At 40.3% G+C, this 25,305-nt stretch overlaps 1 protein-coding gene across 1 annotated transcript in view; it reads right to left on the bottom strand.

The window, feature by feature from the left end:
* Positions 1 to 25,305, bottom strand: part of LOC126426706 (coiled-coil domain-containing protein CG32809-like) — a 152,308-nt gene that overhangs the window by 62,352 nt on the left and 64,651 nt on the right. The window contains exon 4 of the mRNA XM_050088628.1: positions 23,238 to 23,390. Within this exon, the coding sequence (XP_049944585.1) occupies positions 23,238 to 23,390 (153 nt within the window). The remainder of the gene's footprint in view (positions 1 to 23,237; positions 23,391 to 25,305) is intronic.

Here is a 25,305-nt window from a genome sequence, read left to right as displayed (position 1 = left end):
CCACAAAGGGAAAGAGATGAACACATTCAGATACTTCTATTGTTGAACAGCGCCATCGTGAATATCATCGCCTCCATCTAAAATCTCCATATAAAATTAAAATAATAATCATCTCCCAGAGTTACAGGAGCTGGGATCCTTCCTACCGTAAATCTGAAAACATATTGACCACGAATCACTTTCATCGTATAACACCATTTCACTTTAAAATTACACAACACATCTTACCACAAGGACAGGAGAACAACTAAAGGTAACTAATACTTAAACTAATAAACGAAGAGCATAAAGCTTCTTTTGTCCATCAGTGCTAAATACTTTTCAAGCCAACTGGCAGTAGCAAGAAAAATGTTTCTGAAAAAAGAGAACTTTGTTAACGTCAGATATAAATTTAAGTGTTAGGAAGTCATTTCTGGAGGTATCTGTCTGGAATGTAACCTTGTGCGGATGTGAAACTTGGGCAGCAAATAGCTCAGACAAGGACACAGATCCGTTCCCCACAAGTCACTTTATGGTCTGTGGTGGAGGGTACTTGTAATACCGAGACCAGCTCCACCATTCTAAGTTACTTTTGTGATTGACACATCAGAAAAATGATTGTTTGTAATGCACTGTATGGGCTCTAATTTTTCTGATTTTCCCATTGTGGCCATTTTAAACAACATATGTGGGAGTACGAAATTTGTTTCCCAAATATTCTTGCAACATACTCTTTCAAAATTTTAACAGTAAACTTCTCCTCGATGCACGGCTCTCTTGTATCATCTGTCACTGGGGTTTGTTGGACTTCTAGGTAATGCCGTCACACCGACAAGACAATTCTGTGAAGAAACTAGCGACTCTCTGTTGTATCTTCTCTATCTCTGTTAATCCTACATCGTAAGGGCCACAGAATCAGCAGAACAATTGTTTTTTATGCCACTTCTTTCATGGATGAATTACACTTCCTAATGATTCCTTCTATGAATTGCATCCTAGCACCTACTTTTCCTAGCCTTTGTTCTGTGTGATCATTCCACTTTAGATCACTCTAAATAGTTACTCCTAACTATTTTATGGTGTTTTAGGTGGGTAGAATTCAGAAGGGAAGAGGATGTACTGGACTGAATCATGGAAAAACAATTATGGCAGAACTTGATTAAAAGAATGGATTTGTTGATAGGGCATTTCCTGAGGCATCAAGGATTGTCAATTTGGTAATGGAGGGAAAGGGGGGGGGGGGGGTAAAAATGGAAGGAAAGACCACAAGGTACAAAGGCAGTAAGCAGATACAAGTGGATGTATGTTGCAGCAGTTCTGCAGAAATGGTTTCTCTCTCTCTCCCCCTCTGTGTGTGTGGGGTGGGGGGGGGGGGGCAGGGGGGGATGAGGAGGGGGGTTGATGACTTTTAATATGGCCATGAAAATCACTGTTCAGCTGAAACTAACTTCTTACTTGTAGCATCAAATGCCATTAAGAAGTAAATGGACTGAGCAAAGGGTGGAAATTCCTAAAATACCATGTGGATGCATCTTTTGCAATAAGTAATTAACTCTAATGCACTGTGTTCACAAATTTGCAAACACACACAAAGGAAATTTTCAGACACATTCAGAGCACTTTCCCTGTCACTACACTAAGCCTCAAAAGTAGGTTCAGTGTTTTTCTCATCTGGGTCCTTCCTCCCACACAGTGCTTCTCTCCTCCCCTCCCCTTGTCACCCCTCCACCCCCACCACAATTTCGTCCTTTGCCATTGTTCCCACTCAGAGCTTTGTCTCTCGGAGGAAGTTTCATCTCCAGGGGGCACGTAACTGCTCAGATGAGAAAGTGCGTCGGCTTCTTTGTCCTTACCAAACTTCTTTTCCAGACCCCGTCTTCGTCTGTGTCCTCATCCTGCAAGGTTTCCAGCTTTTTTAGGTACGAAGTGGGATACGCAAGTGTTACTCACATAGTGAAATGAGCTTTGTTTGAGAAGCAGCCTTTGATAAAAGTTACCTGACCACTACTGTGGCACTAAAACATAAATGTCAAATGCACACTAAGTGAAAGTAACTTAGCCTGAAGACTGGTTTGATGCAGCTCTCCATGCTACTCTATCCTGTACAAGTTTCTTCATCTCCGAATAACAACAGCAACCTACATCCCCTTTAACCTGCTGTAATGGGACACCTTTCCCAGCATTAACCTTTTTCTTTTATGGAAGTAGCCAATAACAGGACTAATCTCATAGGTGAACATTCTCAGCTGTTTCACTGAAAGAATTTCATATGATTTTGTATATGATGTATTATATTTCAGACTATAATGTGTAAAAAGAAATTAATTTGTTAGTACTGTCTACATGTAGTCAAAATTACGCTTCTTTTAGAAACATTCAAAAATACGAAATTTTGGGCATATTTAAAATTCATATTATTAATTGCACAATCAAATGCCAATTATTAAATTTATTTCTGGATTCATTTATAAAACAATGATGTGGCTTAGTAAACATTCTTCTTTTGTCAAGAAAGTATGTAAACTCTTTTTGCTTTGTAAGCTCTTTGGAATATTGTGAGTACTGCACAATTTTAGTAGTAGTGGGCATGCCGCTGATGGAAACACATGTATTTTGCTAATCTTGTCAACAACAATGTAATTGATGGTTTTATGAAAATCAAAATTGTGAAGTCAGCGTGAGTTAGAAAATTGTGAAGTCAGTGTGATATAGAAGAAGGGGATAAAATAAAAGAAATATACAAGCAAATCTTCATCAGTTATTTAGTCATCAGGAACCCACAATGTTAAGTCAAAATTTCAACCACAAGAATGTAGACCTACACGCAAGACTTGCAGCCATCAACAAGAGGAGAAAATGAAGTTAAGCAAAAAGTTTCTCTTTTGTATATCTAACACATCTCGAAGCTTTCGAAAATAATGAAGAGACTAAGAGAAATTTAATGGTGATGTGTGGGAGGGTAAGATTACACTGCTCACAGTATTCTTGTTCGGGTAAGCCACGGATGAAATTTGGGGTCAAGTGCACTCATCCGCTTTGACCAGTGGTGACTCATTTGACATCATGCACTTACAGTGTGAAGGATGTAGACCACATGTTATTAAATGTCATCTGTGGTTGTCTAGGTAACTGGTGTAAACTATGCCGTTTATTCCAAATATGTCATGGCTGGCAAGGGTGTGACTAGGCAGGAACCTCAGAGCACCTCTTAAATTGTTGCTAGAAAAACAAGTACTGATGATATTTATAACTTTTGTCCTCAGAAATATTTTGTTGTTTCTGTCTGTATGTGGTAGAATTTCCAAGGCTAAGTTTAGGCAGAAACCTAAGATCATAGCTTAAATTGTTGTGAGTGAAATTATTAGTGATTATATTTATAATCTTGTTCCTCGCAAATATTTGGCTGTTATTTAAATGTGGTCTGCTTTTCAAAGGTGGGGTTATTGAGGAATATAAGAGCACAGCTGAAATTGTTGTTAGTGCAGTTTATAATCTTGTTTCTTACAAATACTTATTTCTTTTGAATGTGACATTGTATTTGAAATAGATTATTCTTGTAGAGGGGGGGAAGGTTTGTGGTCAAGTTAAATTTGCGATACCAATTATCATGGTCTGTCTTTGTGAGGCAAACTGAGAAGCTACTTCACTGAGAAGTAGCGGCTCCGGTTTCGTAAAAATACGGATGGGAGAGCGGTGTGCTGACCACACGCCCCTCCATATCCGCATCCAGTGGCGTCTTTGGGGTGAGGATGACACAGCGACCAGTTGGTACCGTTGGGCATTCGTGGCCTGTTTGGGCAAAGTTTTTTTTTTTTTTTTTTTTTTTTTTTTTATTAGATTAATGAGATCTATTGGGGGGGGGGGGGTGAAGAGGGCCTGGTATTGGTGTCTTTTTTTTTTAAGCTATATACATCAAGCTAAATATTCAATTCCAATTGTGAGTCTTCTGTGGACAAACTTCAAAACCATTATACAATATGCATTAGATGAGTATGTGCCAAGCAAGATCGTAAGAGATGGAAAAGAGCCACCGTGGTACAACAACTGAGTTAGAAAACTGCTGCGGAAGCAAAGGGAACTTCACAGCAAACATAAACATAGCCAAAGCCTTGTAGAAAAACAAAAATTACATGAAGTGAAGTGTAGTGCGAGATGCGTTCAATGAATTCAAAAGTAAAGTTCTATGTTCTGACTTCGCAGAAAATCCTAAGAAATTTTGGTCTTATGTCAAAGCAGTAGGTGGAGCAAAACAAAATGTCCAGACACTCTGTGACTAAAATGGTACTGAAACAGAGGGTGATAGACTTAAGGCCGAAATACTAAATGTCTGTTCCCAAAGCTGTTTCACAAGGAAAGACTGCACTGTAGTTCCTTTTCTAGATTGTCGCACAGGTGACAAAATGGTAGATATCGAAACAGATGACAGAGCAATAGAAAAACAATTAAAATCACTCAAAAGAGGAAAGGCCACTGGACCTGATGGGATACCAGTTTGATTTTACACAGAGTAAGCGAAGGAACTTGCCCCCCTTCTTGCAGCGGTGTACCGTAGGTCTCTAGAAGAGCGTAGCATTCCAAAGGATTGGAAAAGGACACAGGTCATCCCCGTTTTCAAGAAGGGACGTCGAACAGATGTGCAGAAGTATAGACCTATATCTCTAACGTCTATCAGTTGTAGGATTTTGGAATACGTATTATGTTTGAGTATAATGACTTTTCTGGAGACTAGAAATCTACTCTGTAGGAAACAGCACGGGTTTTGAAAAAGATAATCGTGTGAAACCAAGCTCGCGCTATTTGTCCACGAGACTCAGAGGGCCATAGACACGGGTTCCAAGGTAGAACGCAGCTTGTCATTCTCAACAGGGAGAAGTCTTCCGAAGTAAGAGTGATTTCAGGTGTGCCACAGGGGGAGTGTTGTAGGACCGTAAATCCAGGAGGATCTACAACGAATTGACGCATGGTGCAGGGAATGACAATTGAATCTCAATGTAGACAAGTGGTCAACAACTGGAAGCAGTTCATTCCATAAATTATCTGGGAGTACGCATTAGGAGTGATTTAAAATGGAACGACCATACAAAATTAATCATTGGTAAAGCAGATGCCAGACAGAGATTCATTGGAAGAATCCTACGGAAATGCAGCCCGAAAACAAAGGAAGTAGGTTACAGTACGCTTGTTCGCCCACTGCTTGAATACTGCTCAGCAGTGTGGGATCCTACGAGATAGGGTTGATAGAAGAGATAGAGAAGATCCAACGGAGAACAGCGCGCTTCGTTACAGGATCATTTCGTCATCGCGAAAGCGTTACGGAGATGACAGATGAACTCCAGTGGAAGAGTCCACAAGAGAGAAATGCTCAGTAGCTTGGTACAGGCTTTTGTTGAAGTTTCAAGAACATACCTTCACCGAGGAGTCGAGCAGTATATTGCTCCCTCCTACATGTATCTTGTGAAGAGACCGTGAGAATAAAATCAGAGAGATTAGAGCCCACACAGACGTATACCGACAATCTTTCTTTCCGTGAACAATACGAGACTGGGATAGAAGGGAGAACCGATAGAGGTACTCAAGGTACCCTCTGCCACACACCATTAGGTGGCTTGCAGAGTATGGATATGGATGTAGATTTTTTGTTTGGTTTATTCTGGAAGTGTTTGTGTGTTACTTTTCAATTATGTGGTTGTCTTGGATAGATCTAAAATGCATATTAGTGTCAAATCCATAGTTTATGGTGTCACCAGGTTAACTGGTGGCGATTCTGATATTCATACAATGTATTTACACCAGAGACAAATTTGATTTCTTTTCCTGTCAGAAATAAGACTGAAATAAACAAGCAATGAAAACACACCAGGTACAGTACTCAGTTACTAAGCAGTATAAAAGTGGTATAATGAAAAAGTAAATTGATTCAGACAACATATTCTAAATATTTGTGAAGGTCACTGTGATTGATGTGTTCCCACAAGCGTTTGCTTGCCTACATACACAATTACCAAGTAGCTTAACTCTGTTAGTGGTTTCTGCCATGCAACTCTTAGCTTCAGGCATAAAATTTTGTAGCTGTATATTCATCTCTGTAAAATCTCAAAATAAAATTTTCTACAATCCAGATCTTTAGATGTAAATTATTCGTTCAGTATTCCCATTTGTTTGGTTCTGTGCAAAACCACCTTAAAGTTCCTATGTTTTATTGCCTGCAAACACTGGCACAAAGTATTAGAGAATCACCCATACACCTACTGTAGTCACCCCAATATCTGAAATGTCTTCACACCGTAAATTACTATAAGAAAACAATGAAGCTAAAATAGAACCAATTTCTGCATTTATTCTAAGAACTTCAGTAAAACTGTGAGTTTGTACTTTACCACTGAGAACATCTCAGAACAAGTGATGGCAATATTATTGTCATAAAACTGTCATCACAATTACATCATCATGATCATTTCTCTATCTCATGTTGATGAATCCACTTTCCGAGGAATATTCTGTGAACTGGAGATCATTTGTTAGATCAAACAATCAGTTTACAATTACTCCAACTAGCGATACTGCTGCATCTCCTATAATAGAAAAGCCTGTAACAAAGATTTAAAAAATCATTGATTTGAGCAATAGACAGTGCCAATGAATCACTGGCCATTTCTTTGCTGATGGCAGCTCATGAAAGCAAAATTTGTCTCTCACTATTTATTCAATACAAATAAGTGAAGTAAAGATCTTTTCAAATACTGCCAGATTAGAAACACACATTTGAGGAACGATATACTATGATCAATGTTGCATGTCTCATTACATGCATGTAACTGATGGGGTTTGATTACTTTCTCATACAAGTGTTTTTCTAACGTAATCCTAAAACTGACACCAATGCCAAGGCAGAAAGTAAGACCAATATTTTTAAAAAAAAATTACAATGCACATTAAAAAACCACAAAATTTTAAAAACAGTTAGCAAAGGGCAAGAAAATATTTATAAAAGTTATGGTGAACTACTGGTAAAAAAATTTTAAAAAATTTTGCAAGTATTTTCCAACAGCCTGGGAAAAAGAGATTATATTTGGATAGAACAACTATAGTGCCAAGTGCAACTAGTTATTTACCTAAACTGATAGATGTTATTTAATGTGTTTATTGCAGTGTACATATAACAGAACCTCAGATGCACATTTGGTATCAATCTCATGGACACAGCTTTCATACACTGTCCACCCACATTAACATGAAAACCTGTCAAAAGCCTGAATAAACTTCTTTTGCAGCACGAATCACTGCAAAATGTGCAGGAAGAGAGTTAATGAGATGTGGGAAGACACAGAGGGATGTGGAGCCATTCCGACTCCTGCGCAGCTGCCAGCTATGCCAGATATCTCAGTTGAGGATGTGTGACACGGACAGCGCAATTGTGGTAGTCCGAAAGATACTCGATTGGATTTAAATCCAGGGAGTTTGGTGGCCAGGGGAGTACAGTAAGCTCATCCTGGAATTCTTCGAACCATGCATGTCTACTGTGGACTGTGTGACATGTTGCATTGTCCTTCTGGCAGATGCCATCATGCTGAGGAAAAACAAACTGCTTGTACGGGTGGACACGGTCCCCAAGGGTAGATGCATACTTGATCCACTGTGCCTTCGAGAATGACAAGGTCACCCAGGGAATGCCACAAAAACATTCCCTCCTCCGGTTTGGTTCAAATGTTTAATGCTGTACAGGCAAATGGCATCTGTCCGATGGGGCAAAAAAATGTGTTTCATCTGCAAAGGCCACATATTGCTGCTCAACGGATGTCGGTATCGGGACGCAAATTCCAGCCTTCATCACTGACGAACAGCATCAGCATGGGTGCATGAAACAGGCATCTACTGTGGGAGCCGCATACACAGCACTGTTCGATGGGCGGACATTGAGGAGATGCTGTTGATACTTCCTTGTTTGAGCTGGATGGTCAGTCACTCAACAGTTGCATGTCTATTGACCCATGCACATCTCTGCGTCCATCATTCACCCTGTCATCTATGGCCCATGGTGCACCACAGTTGCTTTGGTGCTGGTTTTGAATAGGACCATTTGGCGATGTACAGTAAATTTTTACCACGGTGATAAGCAAACAGTTTATAAACTTAGCGATTCCGGAAATTTTCCACCCTTGACCAGAAATCCAGTGATCATGTCATTTGGACATCAGATAAATTTCTCCGTTTCTGTATTATGAGGACGACTGCAATGTTTTCCACTCCCCCCACTGCTATTGCTGCCACATGCTGTCTGTCAGTGATTATTGAACACTGACATTTAATATAGATGGTGATCACCTTAATATGACTGGACTGTGTATGCGAAGCAACTATAATAATACAAACAGTGGACAAAAAATTAGCCTGGCTGAGAGGTGTGACGGTACATCACATAAATGGACATTTGGAGAAAGGGAAAGGAAGTTTTTGTTATGAGACGTGTGAATTATAAATTATTTCAAGACTGTGTACGTGTGTGCGATGTATAACAAATAGTAAAGAACGTAAGTTATTATTATCAAAACACAAATATCGATGTAATTAACAAAACACAGTTTTTTGGTATAATCTCTGTGTAACATGGGCCATGAAGATCAGAGACAATGCTTCGATTGATCTAGCTCTCCTGTTTTGTTTCGTCTAGCGGTAGTCCGCCATTGTAGTGCTGTCTGATAATTAATGTAAGTTTTATCTGTATTTTGAAAAATATAATAGAAATTGTTATTAGAAAATGTGTACTATTGACTTAGTTGTCACCTCTAATGATCGCAACCATTAATTATAATTAACAAAGTTTTTACAGAACTTCAAAGTACAGGGAGCTCATCTCCCCTGGCAGGATTTAGACGGCCATTACGCTGACTGTATTATTTAATTAAAATATCATATCATAATATTAAATGTAAATGCGAGAGACTTCTCAATTTTGATCTTTCATTAATTCCAAAGTTAAAAAGAGTCAACATTGATTTCGTTTATTAATATTTAGAATACTGAGTGAGTTTAGTATGTTTCATTTTGGCTGCCTAAAGGCAGATGAGATTCTCTCCAGTTTTGCCTTGCAAATAATGAAAAAGAAATATTAAAAATCATTACGTTACGCAATATCTAAGTTAACCTTTGTGTAATTTGGTATATGAATAAACAGTAGCCCCTGAGAACAATATTAACAATTACAGTTTGCGTAAGCATACACATATTTTCTTTTTCAAATAGCAACACTCACGCAAACTATTTATTGGAAGGCGGTGAGTCGCGCGCTGTGTTTAAAAAAACTATTATATCGTGCGTACTTCGGGGCAGCCGATGTCGGTATGAGTGTTATCGCAGTATAAGTTAATTAAAAGTCTCATGCTAGCCCACAATATTTAACCACCCCAACCAAAATCATAAAATATACAATTATAAAAATAGAAAAATATACACTTATACCGTGATAGAGGGCATTATGCTAAGCCCATGTAACCCTGCCCGAGTGTTAGTCAAACCAGCAACATACGAAGGGGGGACCCAAAAATAACCGAAATTCTTTCTAGAACGCATATACTTTATTGTTTTCAAATACAGCCCTAATCTCCTTCGAAGTACTCTCCATTAGCATTAATACACTTGTCCAAACATTCATTACAGTGTTCGAAGCACCTTTTAAATTCGTCCTCTTTGATGCCTGCTAGCAATTTCATGACATTGCGTTTTATGTCTTCCACATCTGCAAAACGCTTCCCTCTCAAGTCGCTTTTCATCCTCGGGAATAGGAAGAAGTCCGAGGGTGCTAAATCCAGCGAATAGGGCATGTGGGTCAAGGTAGTCGTTTTTGTTGAGGCCAAAAAGTGGCGAACACTCAGAGCCGTGTGCGTGGGAGCATTGTCATGATGCGGGAACCACACGCCAGAATCCCACAAAGCCGGACGTTTTCACGACAAACAGCACAGTCTTTGTAGGTTGTCTGAATCATGCAACAGTTTCTGCTGCGTTCTTGCCGAGCAAGAAACAAAACTTCACTGCCGCACATTGTTCGTAAGAACTAGCCATTTGCTCGTGTCACGTCTGCACTGTACGCACACTCAAAGAACTGCCAAAGAAACCACACTTCTCACTGTTGGGTGACGCCGCGTGGCAGAATGACTCAGCAGAGCTCCTACTACAACTCTCTGGCGGCGCAATCTGCTACTACAAGTACACGATGTGCAGCATTACAATTCCGGTTACTTTTGTGTCTCCCCTCGTATGTATGCAGCCCTGTGAACATGACTGTAATCAGGCCGATACTAATACAGTACATGGCTGTCGTGCAGGGCAGCTTAAACATATGGGGCTGGAAATTTGCCCTACAAATCAGGCTGATAAAGCAGGCCAATATTATTCCCACAGAACAGACCTGTCGTGCACGTCATCCTAGATGTCAGGGGAGGAGAAAAAGAGTGTATGCTGTAACTCTGCGCATACTGGAGCTAGGAAGTTATAAACCCAGGAGTGCTGATACTCATGAAGTTTCCAGTGTGTGTGTGTGTGTGTGTGTGTGTGTGTGTGTGTGTGATTGTGTGTAATTACTCCATATTCTAAAAATTTGTAAAATCTTTCTTACATGCATCTTTCCTGCACTGTGAACAAAGCCATAGTGCTGCGCACAGAGCAATGACAATTTACATTGTTGGTAGTAGAAGTGAACTGCTGCCAAAAAATATTCTTGTCGAGGCATTACATTTGCCAATCACCGAGTAAAACCCTGTGACTACGTTATATACAGTCAGTAGTGTACATTTTTAGGTGAACATTTATTGAGTACAGACATGCATTACTGCCAGTAGTTCACATAATTTAGACTTCTCGAAGTCACGTAATTTACTGATATATGTTATAGCAGGTGTGAATTTTACTATATAAAACATGGTCCTTATCAAAGTCGACAGTGATAAGAAATAGGCATAATATTGAAAATCTACTTCGATGGTGACAAAAAGTTATTTCAAGTTTATTCAAAACACTTAGAATTATAAACCAGACACTGAAAGTAGGTGAGTTAGGAGGCATCCAGCTGACAAGTTAATAAACTTCGATCTGCTCTTCCACTTCCAGCTTGTTGATCGGTTTCGATGAAGCTCAACAGAGCATAAAGATGCAATTCACAGTTAGAAAACAGCATCATATTACTATGGCACAGGCAGTGTTGAAATAATCCAAGCTGTCTCATTTCTGTTTTGACACACTATAGGAATCTTAACTCATACGTAAGACTGTATCAATCGAAACTACAAGCAAATTCATTAAGGAAATAAATGTGATGAAAAAATGATCCTGTGAAAATAACAAATTATTATCTCTAAGAGAACACACTTGCATAACAATAGGAAAAGCAGCACAAAAATAATTTTGTACACACTGATGGAGGTTTTTATGCTGTCTATTATTACATACCTTGTTTATTATTATACGAGCTACCCAGGTACATTGATCATAGCATTTATACATATGTGACTGAAAATTACAGCTGTCATCCACACTAAGCAAAGAAATGGTTAGGCAAAATCAGGACTTAGAAGACAATATTTTATGTGCAAGGGCACTTCTCTCTCACATAAATTTTAATCTCTCTCTTTCTCTCTCTCTTTGCTCCTTCTGAGTGGGGAACATGTGCCACCACAGAAAATGGGTATAAGAAACAGAAAATGGAAAAAAATTCAAAACACAACCAGTGGGCTTTTTAAACAGGGTGCTTATCAACTTGACTGGCATAGGGTAAGCGCGAGGAAGCTGTGCAACAGAAGCTCAGAATGCAGGAAAACAAAAAGGGGCACGAGATGTCGCGCAGCACATGCAAAGCATTTCTGCAAACAAGAAACAAAACTGCAGCCAGTTTCCACAAGTTAGACAGACTAAAGAAGAGTAGCAGCAAACGTAAAGACAGGAAAGTTTTGACAAGGAAAATTAAAAAAAAGCAATCTTTTTTCTCTTCTGTAATAAAGAAAAACAACAAAAAACAGTGATCTCCCTTTTCACTATTTATAACTTTCTATTATTTATATATCTTTTTAATTATAACGTGATATTTACAATCAGAGGTTGTGTGGGTGCTATAGACGTGAGCGATCAAGCTCCATGAAAGAACAAAACTCTATGAACATTCAGTAAGCATTTCAGAGAACAATTATTGATACAGGAAAATTCGTATGTGAGTAAACATTCGATTCCTACAATTATTGAGTATCTTCATCCAGAAATATTATTTTCAATTTGTTTGTGATCTACTATTCTGTCAGTAAACTGTCTGTTATATTATCTTCACTTTCATTACTCCACTGTAATTACCACGTGTTATAAGGTTTTAATGAATTCCACCCATCCATAGCTCCATTGGCAGCTGTTAATATGTGCTCTGGTATTAATATATCTTGCAGCAAAATGTGCATTGTGGACACTGTCCTGTTTTTGTATTTTGTTGCCTACATCTGCTACATTTGAAGCCCAAACAAATTTATATAAGTTGTGCCATTAGAAAAAGATAAATTATTACTATGGTAAAATTTTTTAATCGAGAGCAAATATAAATATATTTAAATCCCAGTGAAAATTTCAGCAAAAGTGTCTAAATTACAATAACTAACATTCGTGTATCAAGCCAAGAAAGTGACCCTTGCAGAATGGACGTACTCAATAAAGAACTACGTATTTGAGTTTATCACTCCACGGAAAATATTCATCTCTCACAGACCACAACGGAAAAATATTCTTGGGGTAAAGGAAACCAAAGATATTAATAAATATTAAGCATATGCTCAAAAGATATCATACCAGATGACTATATGCAAATATCTGAATTGTTTCATTCCCCCTGTTACATTTATAATTATTTTATGCTCAAAATTATAGTGACTTTGATGAAAATTACAACTGGAATGACCTCTCTGCTACATCAAAGCCATTTCCCTAACTGAAGTCAATAATTTCCAACAAATCATGAAGTGCTTACTAAATGTTCTATCATTGACAATTATCTTTTGTGCTTTTAACAAACTATACAAGGATTATTATTTCAGTGTAGCATTACAATTTTGCAAATGACACTAAAGCCTGTTGGGCATCAAACTAATCTCCAGGGAAACAAACACTATATTAACAGAAATAATTAATGCAGTTTGAAATTTGTGAGATTAGGTACTTTTGTTTTAAACAGTGGTGCATTTATAAGGATTCTGTGCAGTATTAGGGGCAACACACTAATGGTCAAAAATGAGTTTCATATTCATTCACTGTGTATTTCATTTATCCAAAAAGGGGTTTATAATCAAGTTTTCACAATTGGAACTACGTAATTTTGTGCATTTTTCCTATACATCTATTGGTACAGGGACTAGGAGACTTGAACTAATCATACCACACATGTATAAAACAATTAAAAACAGACTTTTATCACTAAAATATGACCTTCACTGAGGAATTTCCCATGAAGGAGTGCCTTTGTGCAAGTAAAGAATCAAATCAAATTAAATATAACTGAGATAAAACGAAACTGCCAGCAGCAGGAGATTGAAATGAAACTCAGCTTTTACATCGTACAGCGTATCATACAAAAGAGATAAACAAAACAGAATGTTCAGAAAGACCCATGCCAGTGGCTTCATTATGGCAAGAAAACTGTAGAGAAATATTAGAGATTAATCCCTCTAACTAAAAATCATCTTATCTGTAAGATCTTGGTTGACATATTTGTCTCATAATGGGCTCCATCACGTAAATAAATAATCAAAAACCATCCCAAAAAAGAGAGAGAAGGAAAACAATGCTTAGGAAACATTTTCACTTTCATTTACCAAAGATGGAATTTTATATTCCACCATCTGTAAAAACAATCACATAGTAACTATCTGCATAATGTATAAATATTTTTAAGAATTCAATCACACAATGAAAAAGTAAGATATCAAAAAAAAGCACAGCAACCTCAGAAAGTAAATACCCACTTCATTTACATGAGCTTCTTTTCTTCCAAATAACCCATGCATTACAAGATTTGAAAATGAACAAACAAAGATCTTTCTCATGTTCTCATCATAGAAGCATCAAGAAAGCAATAAATCAATAATCTGTTAGCAATTGTTTCCCTGGATACTTGGTGAAAATTATATTGCAGCTAACACACAACTGTATCAAATATAGTAACTGCAATTAAATTTGTTCTTATTAATTTTTAATTACAGTCAATGGGAGAGCACTATTTCAATGACATTGTTTTTCAGATTGCAATAAATACTTATTACAGCACATAAAGAGACAAAAGATTTCTTGAGGAGCTGAAAACCAAAAGAAATTCAATGAAATATATTGTCAAAATATATTTTCTAATTACAGAGAAATATTGAGATATTAAAGATGGTGAAGTACATTAGTATAGCCAAACAAAACACATAAGCGAAATTATGTAACAAAATTGTTACAAAAGACATAGAAATTGACTGCCTTCTTCCATGATGATGATATTACATACACTTAGGAGGTGGTGTGAATATAGTTACACAAATGTACATCAGTTAGATATCACATAACGAAAAAGAGCCGCAGTATTATAAAAAATATGGCTTTTTGCTGCAGAAAGCACAAATGAAATTATTGAAATTCATCATTAAGAATTCATATAAAACTACAATAATACTCCGTTATTAATGCACTAATACATTTTGTTGTGATTCAATAATTTATGCATTTTATGCACTAAAATGTGTTATATGATTATTTGACAGTAGACAGTCAACTTCTGAAGTCACTCTAATGGGAAGGAACAATAAGCAATACAATTAATGATAGAGATATCAAGATAGGCTTTATATGGCGAGTTAAGATTAGTTGTGCAATAAAACTACCTAAGGGACAGGAAATGATGTTTAAAATGTGCTGTGTAGGTGCAATTCTCTTTACTATCTACGGTGCAAACAGGGATGTACAAGGGAAGCAGAAAGTGTGTAAGACAATTTCCATTGCTGTTTTGCATTCTGTGATGCTGGCTCTCTCACCTTATTCTCATGACCTCTATGCAAGATATACAATGATGAGAGCAGACTAATCACACAATCTTCTTTGAACACAGGTTCTTTAAACTTCCCAGCAGGGGTTTGTCGGAACTACGTTGCCTTCCTTCCGGAGATTCCCATTTATGTTCCATGAGCAGCTGTGTTACACCTTCCTATGAGCCATACCATCCTGTTACAATCCTAGCAATATGTCTCTAAGTTTGTTCCATGTCTGCTGTCATGCCTAATTGGTAATGATTCGAAACACTTGAACAATAATCTAGAATTGGTCACACCAACATCTTGTATGCAGTGTCATTTACAGGTCCATTGCATTTTCCTAAAACCCTGCCAACAAAGCCAAGTCTTAAACCTTCCCTTTACTGATTATATATGCTTGTCCCATATCATATCAGATCAGCCAAATGCTTATATGATGTCATGGAACAAGATGTTCAAGACTAATTTTGCAATTAGACACTATGGGCTTCTTTCTCTTTCCTATAGACAGGATCTCACATTTAAAGATAGTTACCACTCACTACATCAAATGCAAATTCTGTCCAAGTCCTTTCTGCAGTTCCTTAAAATCGTCTGAAGGCCAAACTTTGCAGTAGACAATATTGTCAGTGAATATCTCTTAGTACTGCTGATCCTTTCTGGTAAATTGGACATTAATTCCTTACTGAAAAAGTTCGAAGCTTTATTAATACTTAACCAGTTTTGATGGAATAAAAAACATTTTGTTCTTTAACTGATGAAACTTGTTGCATGATGTCTCATTTATGTCACTGTAGGTATCAGTGGCAGCTCATGACACAACATCTAACCTTGCGTGAGGCATCTCAGCTGGCATCCCGGCACCAAGTATGGCTGTCTGCATTGCAAGCACATAGATGTTATCAAAATGAAAAAGGTCCTCATGGCTCGATATATATAAAGACTATAAGGAATTGCCACTTCAAAATAATGGGCACAGCATCTGTACCAGAGCTGTGGATGCACATTCACAGACAAAAATGTGGAAATGGTTCAAGTAATGATCACTCAAATTCGTCAGAAATCACAAAGACAGGCATGAGGGTGGTTTAACCTAACTCACGATTACAACTGTTCTGAAGAATGAGCTTAATTTTCATACAAGGGAAGGACATTACTGTAAAGAGTTACCATGAGAAGACTGTGACCATCAGCTGAAATAAGGGAAGGTGATGGTTTCTTGGTATGAATATTGAAAGCCCTGGGTTGATTCCAACCAAATTTGGCACAGAAATGGCAGACCTCATGAGTATCAGACTGGTGATTTATAACTTCTTAGTTCCAATAGGGGCAGAGATACGACCAAAAATGCCTTTTCGGCTGCCCTACACAACAGGCATATTGTGTGGGAACAGTATCAGCCAGCCATATAAACCTGTTTTGCAGGACAGCCTACAGGTCAGGGACAAGAAATAGTTTTCTGTCCCCCAACATGTAGGCTGCCCTGCATGAAAGGTATGTTGTGTTAAGACTAGTATCTGCCTGTTTTATTGGACTTTGCTGCAGGGGCTACAAGTGTCGATGAGCGTGGCTGGGGACAGGTTGAGACAGATAGAGTGAGGGGAAGGACGAAATGGACTGAGAGAGAGGTGCAGGAGGAGATGTATGTGTTAGCTGGAAGGTGCAGAGGGGTAGTGGGCAGGTGGAAAAGGAAGAGAGGGGGGCAGAGATGGAAAGAGAGTGGGGGAGCTGGAGATGGTGAAGAAAGATATGGTCAGAGAGAAGTAGCAGAGGAAACAGACAAAGAGAGAGGCAGGAAGCCATGGAGACAGAGGTGTTTTTGAGGCACTCAATACTGTGGTCATCAGCGCCTATACTAGTTCCCAATCATTCCATTCCCAGTCTCGCCACATCTTGAATGATGCTGAGATGGTGAGAACAACAAATACACCCAGACCATGGGCAAAGAAAATTCCCAACATGACTGGGAATCGAACCCATTTTCCAGAGGCAGCAACACTAGCCACTAGACCACGAGCTGTGGACGGGAGGGGGAGGACGAGATAGACAGATAGAGGTGGGAGGATGAGGTGTGGACAGAGAAGGGGAGGAGAAGTTATTTTTAGCACACGGGTTGAACACATATGAAAGTGAGACCCTGTGGTCAGATGGGGACATGTTGAGTTAGGTAGCGAAGGGTATGGACAGAGCAAGGGGGAGAACGAAATAGACAGAGAGAGGGGGGCAGAGGGAGATGCATGAGTCAGCTGGAAGGTGCAGAAGGGTAGTGGGCAGGTGGAAAAGGGTGAGAGGAAAGCAGAGACGGAAAGAGAGAGGGAGAGGTGGTGATGGTCAGAGGGAAGTCAGGGAGAGAGAGAGGGAGAGGTGGTGATGGTCAGAGGGAAGTCAGAGAGAGGGAGAGGTGGTGATGGTCAGAGGGAAGTCAGGGAGAGGGAGAGGGGGAAACAGAGAAGGAAAGGAGGAGATGTGTTCAACATATGTGTCGAATACATATGCAGGTAGAGCGATGGGAAAGAGACTAGTTTTCAGTGAGATCATGTGGTCAGATGAGGTTGTGTTTCATGTTGCAGGGTCTGTTAACTGGCACAACTGTTATTATTGGGAAACAGAGGATCTGAGGATGGTTGTCGAAGAATCAACATACCCAAGGGTCACTGCATGTGTGGCATGACATCCATGTTGTCTACAAATGGGTCCATATCTTATTGGGGACACAACGGGCTTGAAGGCTACATTCACGATACTGTCCACAAGGGATGATTACAGTGACCTACTCTTTATGCAAGAAAAGGCCCTACATCCCTTTTCAAGGCCTGTCTTTACGACTGTAAGGTGGTTAATGTTTCTGGTGAAACATGTCTGCTAGGATGATGAAGCTGGAGTTGCTGATTTGTTTTGAAGCTGACACTGAATGGGCAGGTTGTGGCATCGGGACCAGACCTTTAATCGCTTAGCTGGCGCCACACTGGTGTAACCTTCTGATCTCAAAAAATAGAGTTCTTGCCAGCTACGTGGGAAGACAGTGGCCAAACCCTGCCTGCTGAGACATAGAAGTTGACAATAGCTTTATGCTGACAGCGGTTTGCTATTCAGGCTCACTGCCAAACATAGGAAAGATGGTTCTCAATGTACCTCTACGCATGCACAGGAAAGAAGAGTGACAATTTAAAACCTGAATAGTTTTTACTGTTTGTCACCATTTTCAGTAATTTATCAAATTCTCTCAAAATGTCGGTAGCCGAAATCTGTTTCCAGGTATTGGTTCCTCAATATCTACACATCTACATCTATACTCCGCGAGCCACCTTACGGTGTGTGGCGGAGGGTACTTATTGTACCACTATCTGATCCCCCCTTCCCTGTTCCATCCACGAATTGTGCGTGGGAAGAACGACTGCTTGTAAGTCTCCGTATTTGCTCTAATTTCTCGGATCTTTTCGTTGTGATCATTACGCGAGATATATGTGGGCGGTAGTAATATGTTGCCCATCTCTTCCCGGAATGTGCTCTCTCGTAATTTCGATAATAAACCTCTCCGTATTGCGTAACGCCTTTCTTGAAGTGTCCGCCACTGGAGCTTGTTCAGCATCTCCGTAACGCTCTCGCGCTGACTAAATGTCCCTATGACGAATCGCGCTGCTTTTCGCTGGATCATGTCTATCTCTTCTATTAATCCAACCTGGTAAGGGTCCCATACTGATGAGCAATACTCAAGAATTGGACGAACAAGCGTTTTGTAAGCTACTTCTTTCGTCGATGAGTCACATTTTCTTATGTAAGAAATCATCATGAAGTTTCTTTTGTCTAAGGAATTTTGTTAATGGTGTCAAATGTGACTGTAATTTCAAGGAAGTCTAAATAAAACTGATAAGGAAATCATGAATACACCAGCGGGTTGCCTGTTACCAAAGCGTCCTGAAGCAATTATCTGATTGTTTGCCATATTCTGTGTTTCTTTGTATGCGGCACATGATGTATACATCTCCTCGCATGGCGATCCTGGGAAGGTTAGTTGTGTTACAATGGCTTGACATCCATTCTTCGGGATGCTGGATGGCACATCTTGCACCCTCAAATGTCCTGCAAAGAGCCCTGGCCTAACTCCCTTCGACTTCTTCCTCTTGGGTGAAAGGGGAATTTTATTGTACACAACCAAAACCTGTTGACAAGTTGGAGAAGTGAATTCGCCAAGTTCTTGAAAACATGCTACTAGATTACCCACAGAAGTATGTCACAAATGTCCAAATTCCTTTACAGAAACTGATGAATAATTGTGGTGCTTATGCGGAATTTTAACAATGCGTAACTATTCTACCGCTTTAAGGAACAACATTTTTCATGTTGTATCAAAACTGGTTATTTATTATTTAAGTTATCACCAGTTTTCAGTCGGAACTTAATTTCTCCCAAGCCTGTATAATGAGAATGTTCGAGGTCTTATTATGCATTTTTGGGGTACACCCGACGTTACTTCCGTCTTTGTAGAACGTTCATCATACAGTGCAATGTGGTGAGTTCTCTTGGTCAATAATTCTTCGAGCCAACCACATACAGGCGAAATTAATGCTGGGCTGGAAAACATTTCATGCACCTTACGATATGCAATTGAACGTACATCATCCACCCAGGGGTGCAGATGATGTAAGTTGGGTAGTCTGCATTAAGGTGATTTAAATATTTTTCAGGGCATGGAATCAACCAGCAAACATCTGGCGCTGTTAAGCCCAGACCTTATCGAGAACTTACAGAATCTCTGTCAAGGCGACATTTAATTGATTTACATCTGAGCTCGCTATTGTGTGGCACCTCATACATTTGGGCTTACCAGTGTCAGTGAAAGCTCGAGAGAGACTACACGTGTAGACATGAAGATTTTAAATGTGGAGAAAGCAGAAGCCACTTTAAATTCAGCACTCTCTGGAAATAGCCAGGGCATTGTGCCACATATGAGAACAATGTTGACATAGATAGAAAGAATTTCAGCATGCTGGAAAATGGGTCTCCACAGGTAGCCAAAAATCTAGAAGCACATGGCAAGCTATAGGCTAACAAATACAGTACAGGTACTAATTAACCAATGCTAAAGCTAAGCTGTGAATGAAGAAAAGGCAGTGAGCACCAACTGCCTACACGACAAAGCACAACAGAAGCCAATTGTAGCAACTGTTCAGTTATTGTATCTAAACTATATCGCCATGAAAGCTAGGTACAACATTATTTGCAGTATCACACATCATGGCTGTAGAGGTATTCCATCACATCACCACCCTATTCGTTAGTGCAGCCAATCAAATCACTCAGAATATGTTATGTATGGCGTAAAAATAACAGGTATAAAAACACATCATCCAGAGTCTATATCTTTGATCGGTGGGTAAGTAAAATTTGTTGACTTTTCATGTTATAGTAGAAGCTTTTGTAAACTACAAAATAACGAATATCCAGCTATACTATAAGATAACAATGTGAAATTCATACTAGAAACACTCGCTGTCGTTTGGTCTAATTCCGAAATTACGCTTTGGCAATTAAAACTGCAACACCAGTAGGTACAGATCAGGGACTTGCCACAGTGGTAACACCGGTTCCTGTCAGATCACCGAAGTTAAGTGCTGTCGGGTTTGGCTAGTACTTGGATGGGTGACCATGGAGGTCTGCCGAATGCTGTTAGCAAGCGGGTGTATTCAGTCCTTGTGAGGGCAATTTAGGAGATATTCGATTTAGAAATAGCGCGTCCAGTCACAATGACTGACATTGGCTTCGAGCTGTGTGCTGACCACATGTCTCTCCATATGGTGGTTACCAGCTGTTAAATTTCTGGCATGTTAAGGCCAGTGGCTGTGTCCTATCTTTGCTGTCTCTGTGAGGTTATCTTTCAGCAAGATATCACAAGACCACCACCAGGGTGACACGGCGGTCGATCAGTACAATTGCGCCTTTCGAGGCCTGTTCAGATGGAGGAGGAGAAGGGAGTAAGTATACCAGGTAACGCAATTTTAGCTACTGCATGTATACAGTAAAGCAGGAAGAATACACCATTGCATTTGTACATGACCTGGTGGCATACAATTTAGTACACAGAGATGCCACTTCCAGCAGAATTGATGGCCGCCTGACAGGTGCAGGTATGTCATTCTGTGCTGCTTCAGCTCTGTCCAAGTCTTCATCAATCACAGTACCTCGCAAGTCGTGTTGTTCCAGTCTTTTGACCACCCATGAATAGATGTCATTGGGGGGGGGGGGGTAACAGATCTGGAGAATGTCCTGGCTAGTGCAGTTGTAGAACACCATTTGTATCGAGGTATGTCAGGTCAGGGTAGGAGACATGTGGTCTTGTGATATCTTGCTGAAAGATAACCCCACAGAGACAGCAAAGATGGGACACAGCCACCGACCTTAAAATGCCAGAAATTTAACAGCTGGTAACCAAATTACCAGCTATGTGAACCAAGGGTGATCGTGTTGTATACCCAATGGCACTACATGGCATCACACCAGGAGTTGGGGCCATATTGTGATGACAAATGCAATCTGCAACATTCTTTCTCCTTGGAGCCTCCACACACAGTTATGTCCATTGTGATTATTAATGTAGAAAAGGGAGTCTACTAGAACAGACAAAGTGGTGCCACCCTTGTGTTCAGTGTCGACACTGTCAGTGCACCACTCTCTGCTACCACCCCAAGGAGAGCAGCAACAATGGTCACCTTGGTGTCAATGCAAGGTCCTCCATATGTCATCATACCGATTCTGTGCATACTTTTCTTGAAACAAGCCCATTTACTGAGTCGTCCTACGTGACATAGCTGTACAATCCCTCATGTCTAAGTGAACAGCACATCTAACCTCTCCAGCACCAGTCACATGGGATTGTTGAGACCCTGCACAGCATTCAGTATGAGCCTCCTGAACCCATCAATTACTTATCTGCACAACAGTCACAGTATCTCGAGAAACATGAGCAGCAATATTGCAGAATGATAAACCACTTTCCCAACAGATCGTGATCCTGCCACTATCAAATTCCGACATGTGCTGGTGCCGAGCGAGGTGGCGCAGCGATTAGCACACAGGACTCGCATTCAGGAGGACGACAGTTGAAACATGCGTCTGGCCATCCTGATTTAGGTTTTCTGTGATTTCCCTAAATCGCTTCAGATAAATTCTGGGATGGTTCCTGTGAAAGGGCACGGCCAACTCCCTTCCCTAGTTCGATGGGACCGTGATCTCGATGTTTGGTCCCCTCCCCCAAATGAACCAACCATGTGCTGGTAGAGGTTTCTCCTTCCTACATGAGGCATAATATGGCCTTCTCACAAATAAAGAACTTTCAAATGTGATTTATGAATTAGAAACCCATTACATAATTTCTCCTTATATACGGAATGTACAGAAAGCTGCATCTGCTCACTTTCTGCATTTGTACATGCACATGTGTAGTACACTTGATGGCCATTTGACATTTGTTGCGTTCGAGCTTTGTGGCGTTGCAGTTTTAATGGCCCACCAGGTTAGCTGAGAGCGCTAATGCTCTGCTCCCTGGACTCGGGTAGGCATGTCGGCCCAGAATCGAATCCGCCCAGCGGATTAACGACGAGGGCCAGTGTGCCAGCCAGCCTAGATGTTTTTAGGCGGTTTTCCACATCCCACAACGTGAACAACGGGCTGGTCCCCACCACCCCTGCCTCAATTACACAACTCGCAGGCATTTGAACACCTTCACACTATCCATGGATTACACTAGATGCAGACAGCTGGGGTACACTAATTCCATCCCAGGGGGTACAAGGTGGTGGCAGGATGGGTATCTGGCCACCCCTTAACATTCACATTGCCAAATCCGTACCTAACCACACTGACTCTGCACAACCACGGGATAAAGGCGCAAGTCAAAGAAAGAAAGAATGAAAGTATAGTTATGTTAATAGAAAGTGTAGTTACATTAATAGAAAAGGCACGGACTGTTGCAATTTTTTTCTTTAGTGATATTTCTGAAAACAGTGATGGTGCACTCAAGCCCTGATGGACAAAATACTATTTGTGTAATCCTTTTATCTATTACTTTGCATATAGCAGGGATGGCAAATAGTATTGGTTTTCCTCTAATGTGGAGGGTGCCATGCTGAACAGTTGCCAACCATCTACAGGAGCAGACAATGGGGTGGATGGAAAGAGGCAGAATGACAGAGAAAGAGAGAGAAAAAGAGAGAGGGAGAGAGAAGCGCTCCCTACCGCCAGTGGTGGCGGCCTGCGCGGGCTGCTGGTGGCCGCGGTGGTGGTGGTGCTGCGGCCTGGGCAGCACCGGCTGGTACACCACGTGCGGCACCATGGCGGGGTACGGGTACGCGAACAGCGGGGGGCCCGCCACTGCGCCGCCGCCCTTACCTGGGGGCCGTCACACCACACCACAACGTACCACACCGTACTCACTACGCTCTGACGTCTGCATTGGCTAACAGACACATTAGGTCCGGCACATCACTGGGCCTGCAAGCTACTACTCTGACAATTTATAAGCAATAATTAAAAACTGAGCTCATTAGTCCAGGCCGAATGGTAACCATACTACCATGCAAGTCATCACAATTACCTAGGCAGAAATAACGTTCATCATCAGAGCATCATTACTGTTGCTGGGGTCTGTTTGTCACTGTTGTACACTTTGTCATCATCACCATGTTCCATTTTCTTTGGTAACTGAAGAAAACTTCACGAGCAAAGATCGCTGAAAAAGCACTTTATTGCTTGACTGGTTTCGATAGGGCTGTGGCGCCTCTGGCACAGAGCGCCATATCTTTGACTCTTGGCTTCTTTGAACTGCTTTTGTTCTATCTCTCTTGGCGCGCAACTTGTGTTTCTGCCATGTTTGTTCTTCTTGCCTCAGTGTCTAATAAATGCATATACGATATTTAGAGTGTGTTATTACCAACCAACCATACGTGATAACCACAGGGCTATGCTGCCATTGCCGGGTCCGCATAAGGATGAACGTAAAATTCTGTTGCAGATTGACCGATGACAGCATAGCTCTGTCGAAACCAGTCATCCAGTTAAATGTTTAATTAATTATCTTGACTTCTGAAGTTTCCTTCAGTTATTGTACATTCCAAATCGCCCCCATACTGACAATGCCAGAGCGTTTTTCACACCTTTGCTCTCTTTCAAAGTTGTCCATTTCTTAATTGTTGTTATTAACGTTGTCATCATGATCGTCATTTATATTGTCATTGTCCTACTTCACTCTCTCTTTCCTTGCTGTCATGTATTTCATTATTATCGTCCTCTGAGTTGTCATTGTCCCTTTCATTGTTGTGGTCTGACTATAGTCATCACGTCAATTGCCGCAGTCTACATCATTATCATCATCTCTTGCATTGTTTTCCTCTATTTCAATGCCGTTTGTTCATTGTTGTATATTTTATAATCTATTTCACTGTTAACATCACCTATTTCCACATAGTATATATCGTCGTCATGTCGCAGTCATCGTCTATTTCTGCATGGTGTACTTTGTCGACCCTACTTCGACATCATCTATATCATCGCTCTCCTCTAGTTTCCCATCGTCTGTTTTGTCACATTTGATGCCTTCACCATCGTCAATCTCAGCTTCGTCACCTATTTCGCCATCGTTTTCGTCGTCGTCGTGTTCCTCTATTTTGTCGTCTTCAGTTTGGCTGTGATCGTAGTGTAATACGACATCGTCTCACTCTTTGTTGTCTTCCATTATTTTCCTGTCGTGTTTTGTACTGTTGTCGTCTATTTCAACGTCGTTTATTTGGTCGTCATCGTCATCTTACGTCGTTACCAACTGTTGTCATCGACACTATTTTGATTCTTCATTCTGTCTTATGAAATCGTCCTGGTCAATTTTATGTGATCACATAATTGAGGATGTCCCTTCATGCGTTATCAGCGCAAGAATGTGTGTGTGTGTGTTTGTGTGTGTGTGTGTGTGTGTGTGTGTGTGTGTGTGTGGTTTCTCACTGGTCACTGCACGTTACTACCACAACACGTACAACACTGAAAAAGAAAATACATCAAGTTTTATATCCAAAAGGCACGTAAAGAAGTTTTTCTCACATTAAGGCTGCACTGCAGAAGAAGTATAATCCGTTCTGCGGAAACATAGTTATTATTTCCCACAACATAAGAAGAGGCAATTGGCCCCTGGAAACTTAAGAGACACAGGGAAACCAGTGCACCAATCAAAACCACTTCTCACAAATCGACGAGCCAAATGAAAAGTTAGCAAATTTATGTAATAGAAAGTTACTCGGTAACAATGTGGAGAAATGAA

Source organism: Schistocerca serialis, chromosome 11, assembly GCF_023864345.2.
Source record: "Schistocerca serialis cubense isolate TAMUIC-IGC-003099 chromosome 11, iqSchSeri2.2, whole genome shotgun sequence".
Classification (NCBI taxonomy): Eukaryota; Metazoa; Arthropoda; class Insecta; order Orthoptera; family Acrididae; genus Schistocerca; species Schistocerca serialis.
Note: the sequence above shows the minus strand (reverse complement) of the source record. Positions and strands in the feature narration are given on the sequence as shown.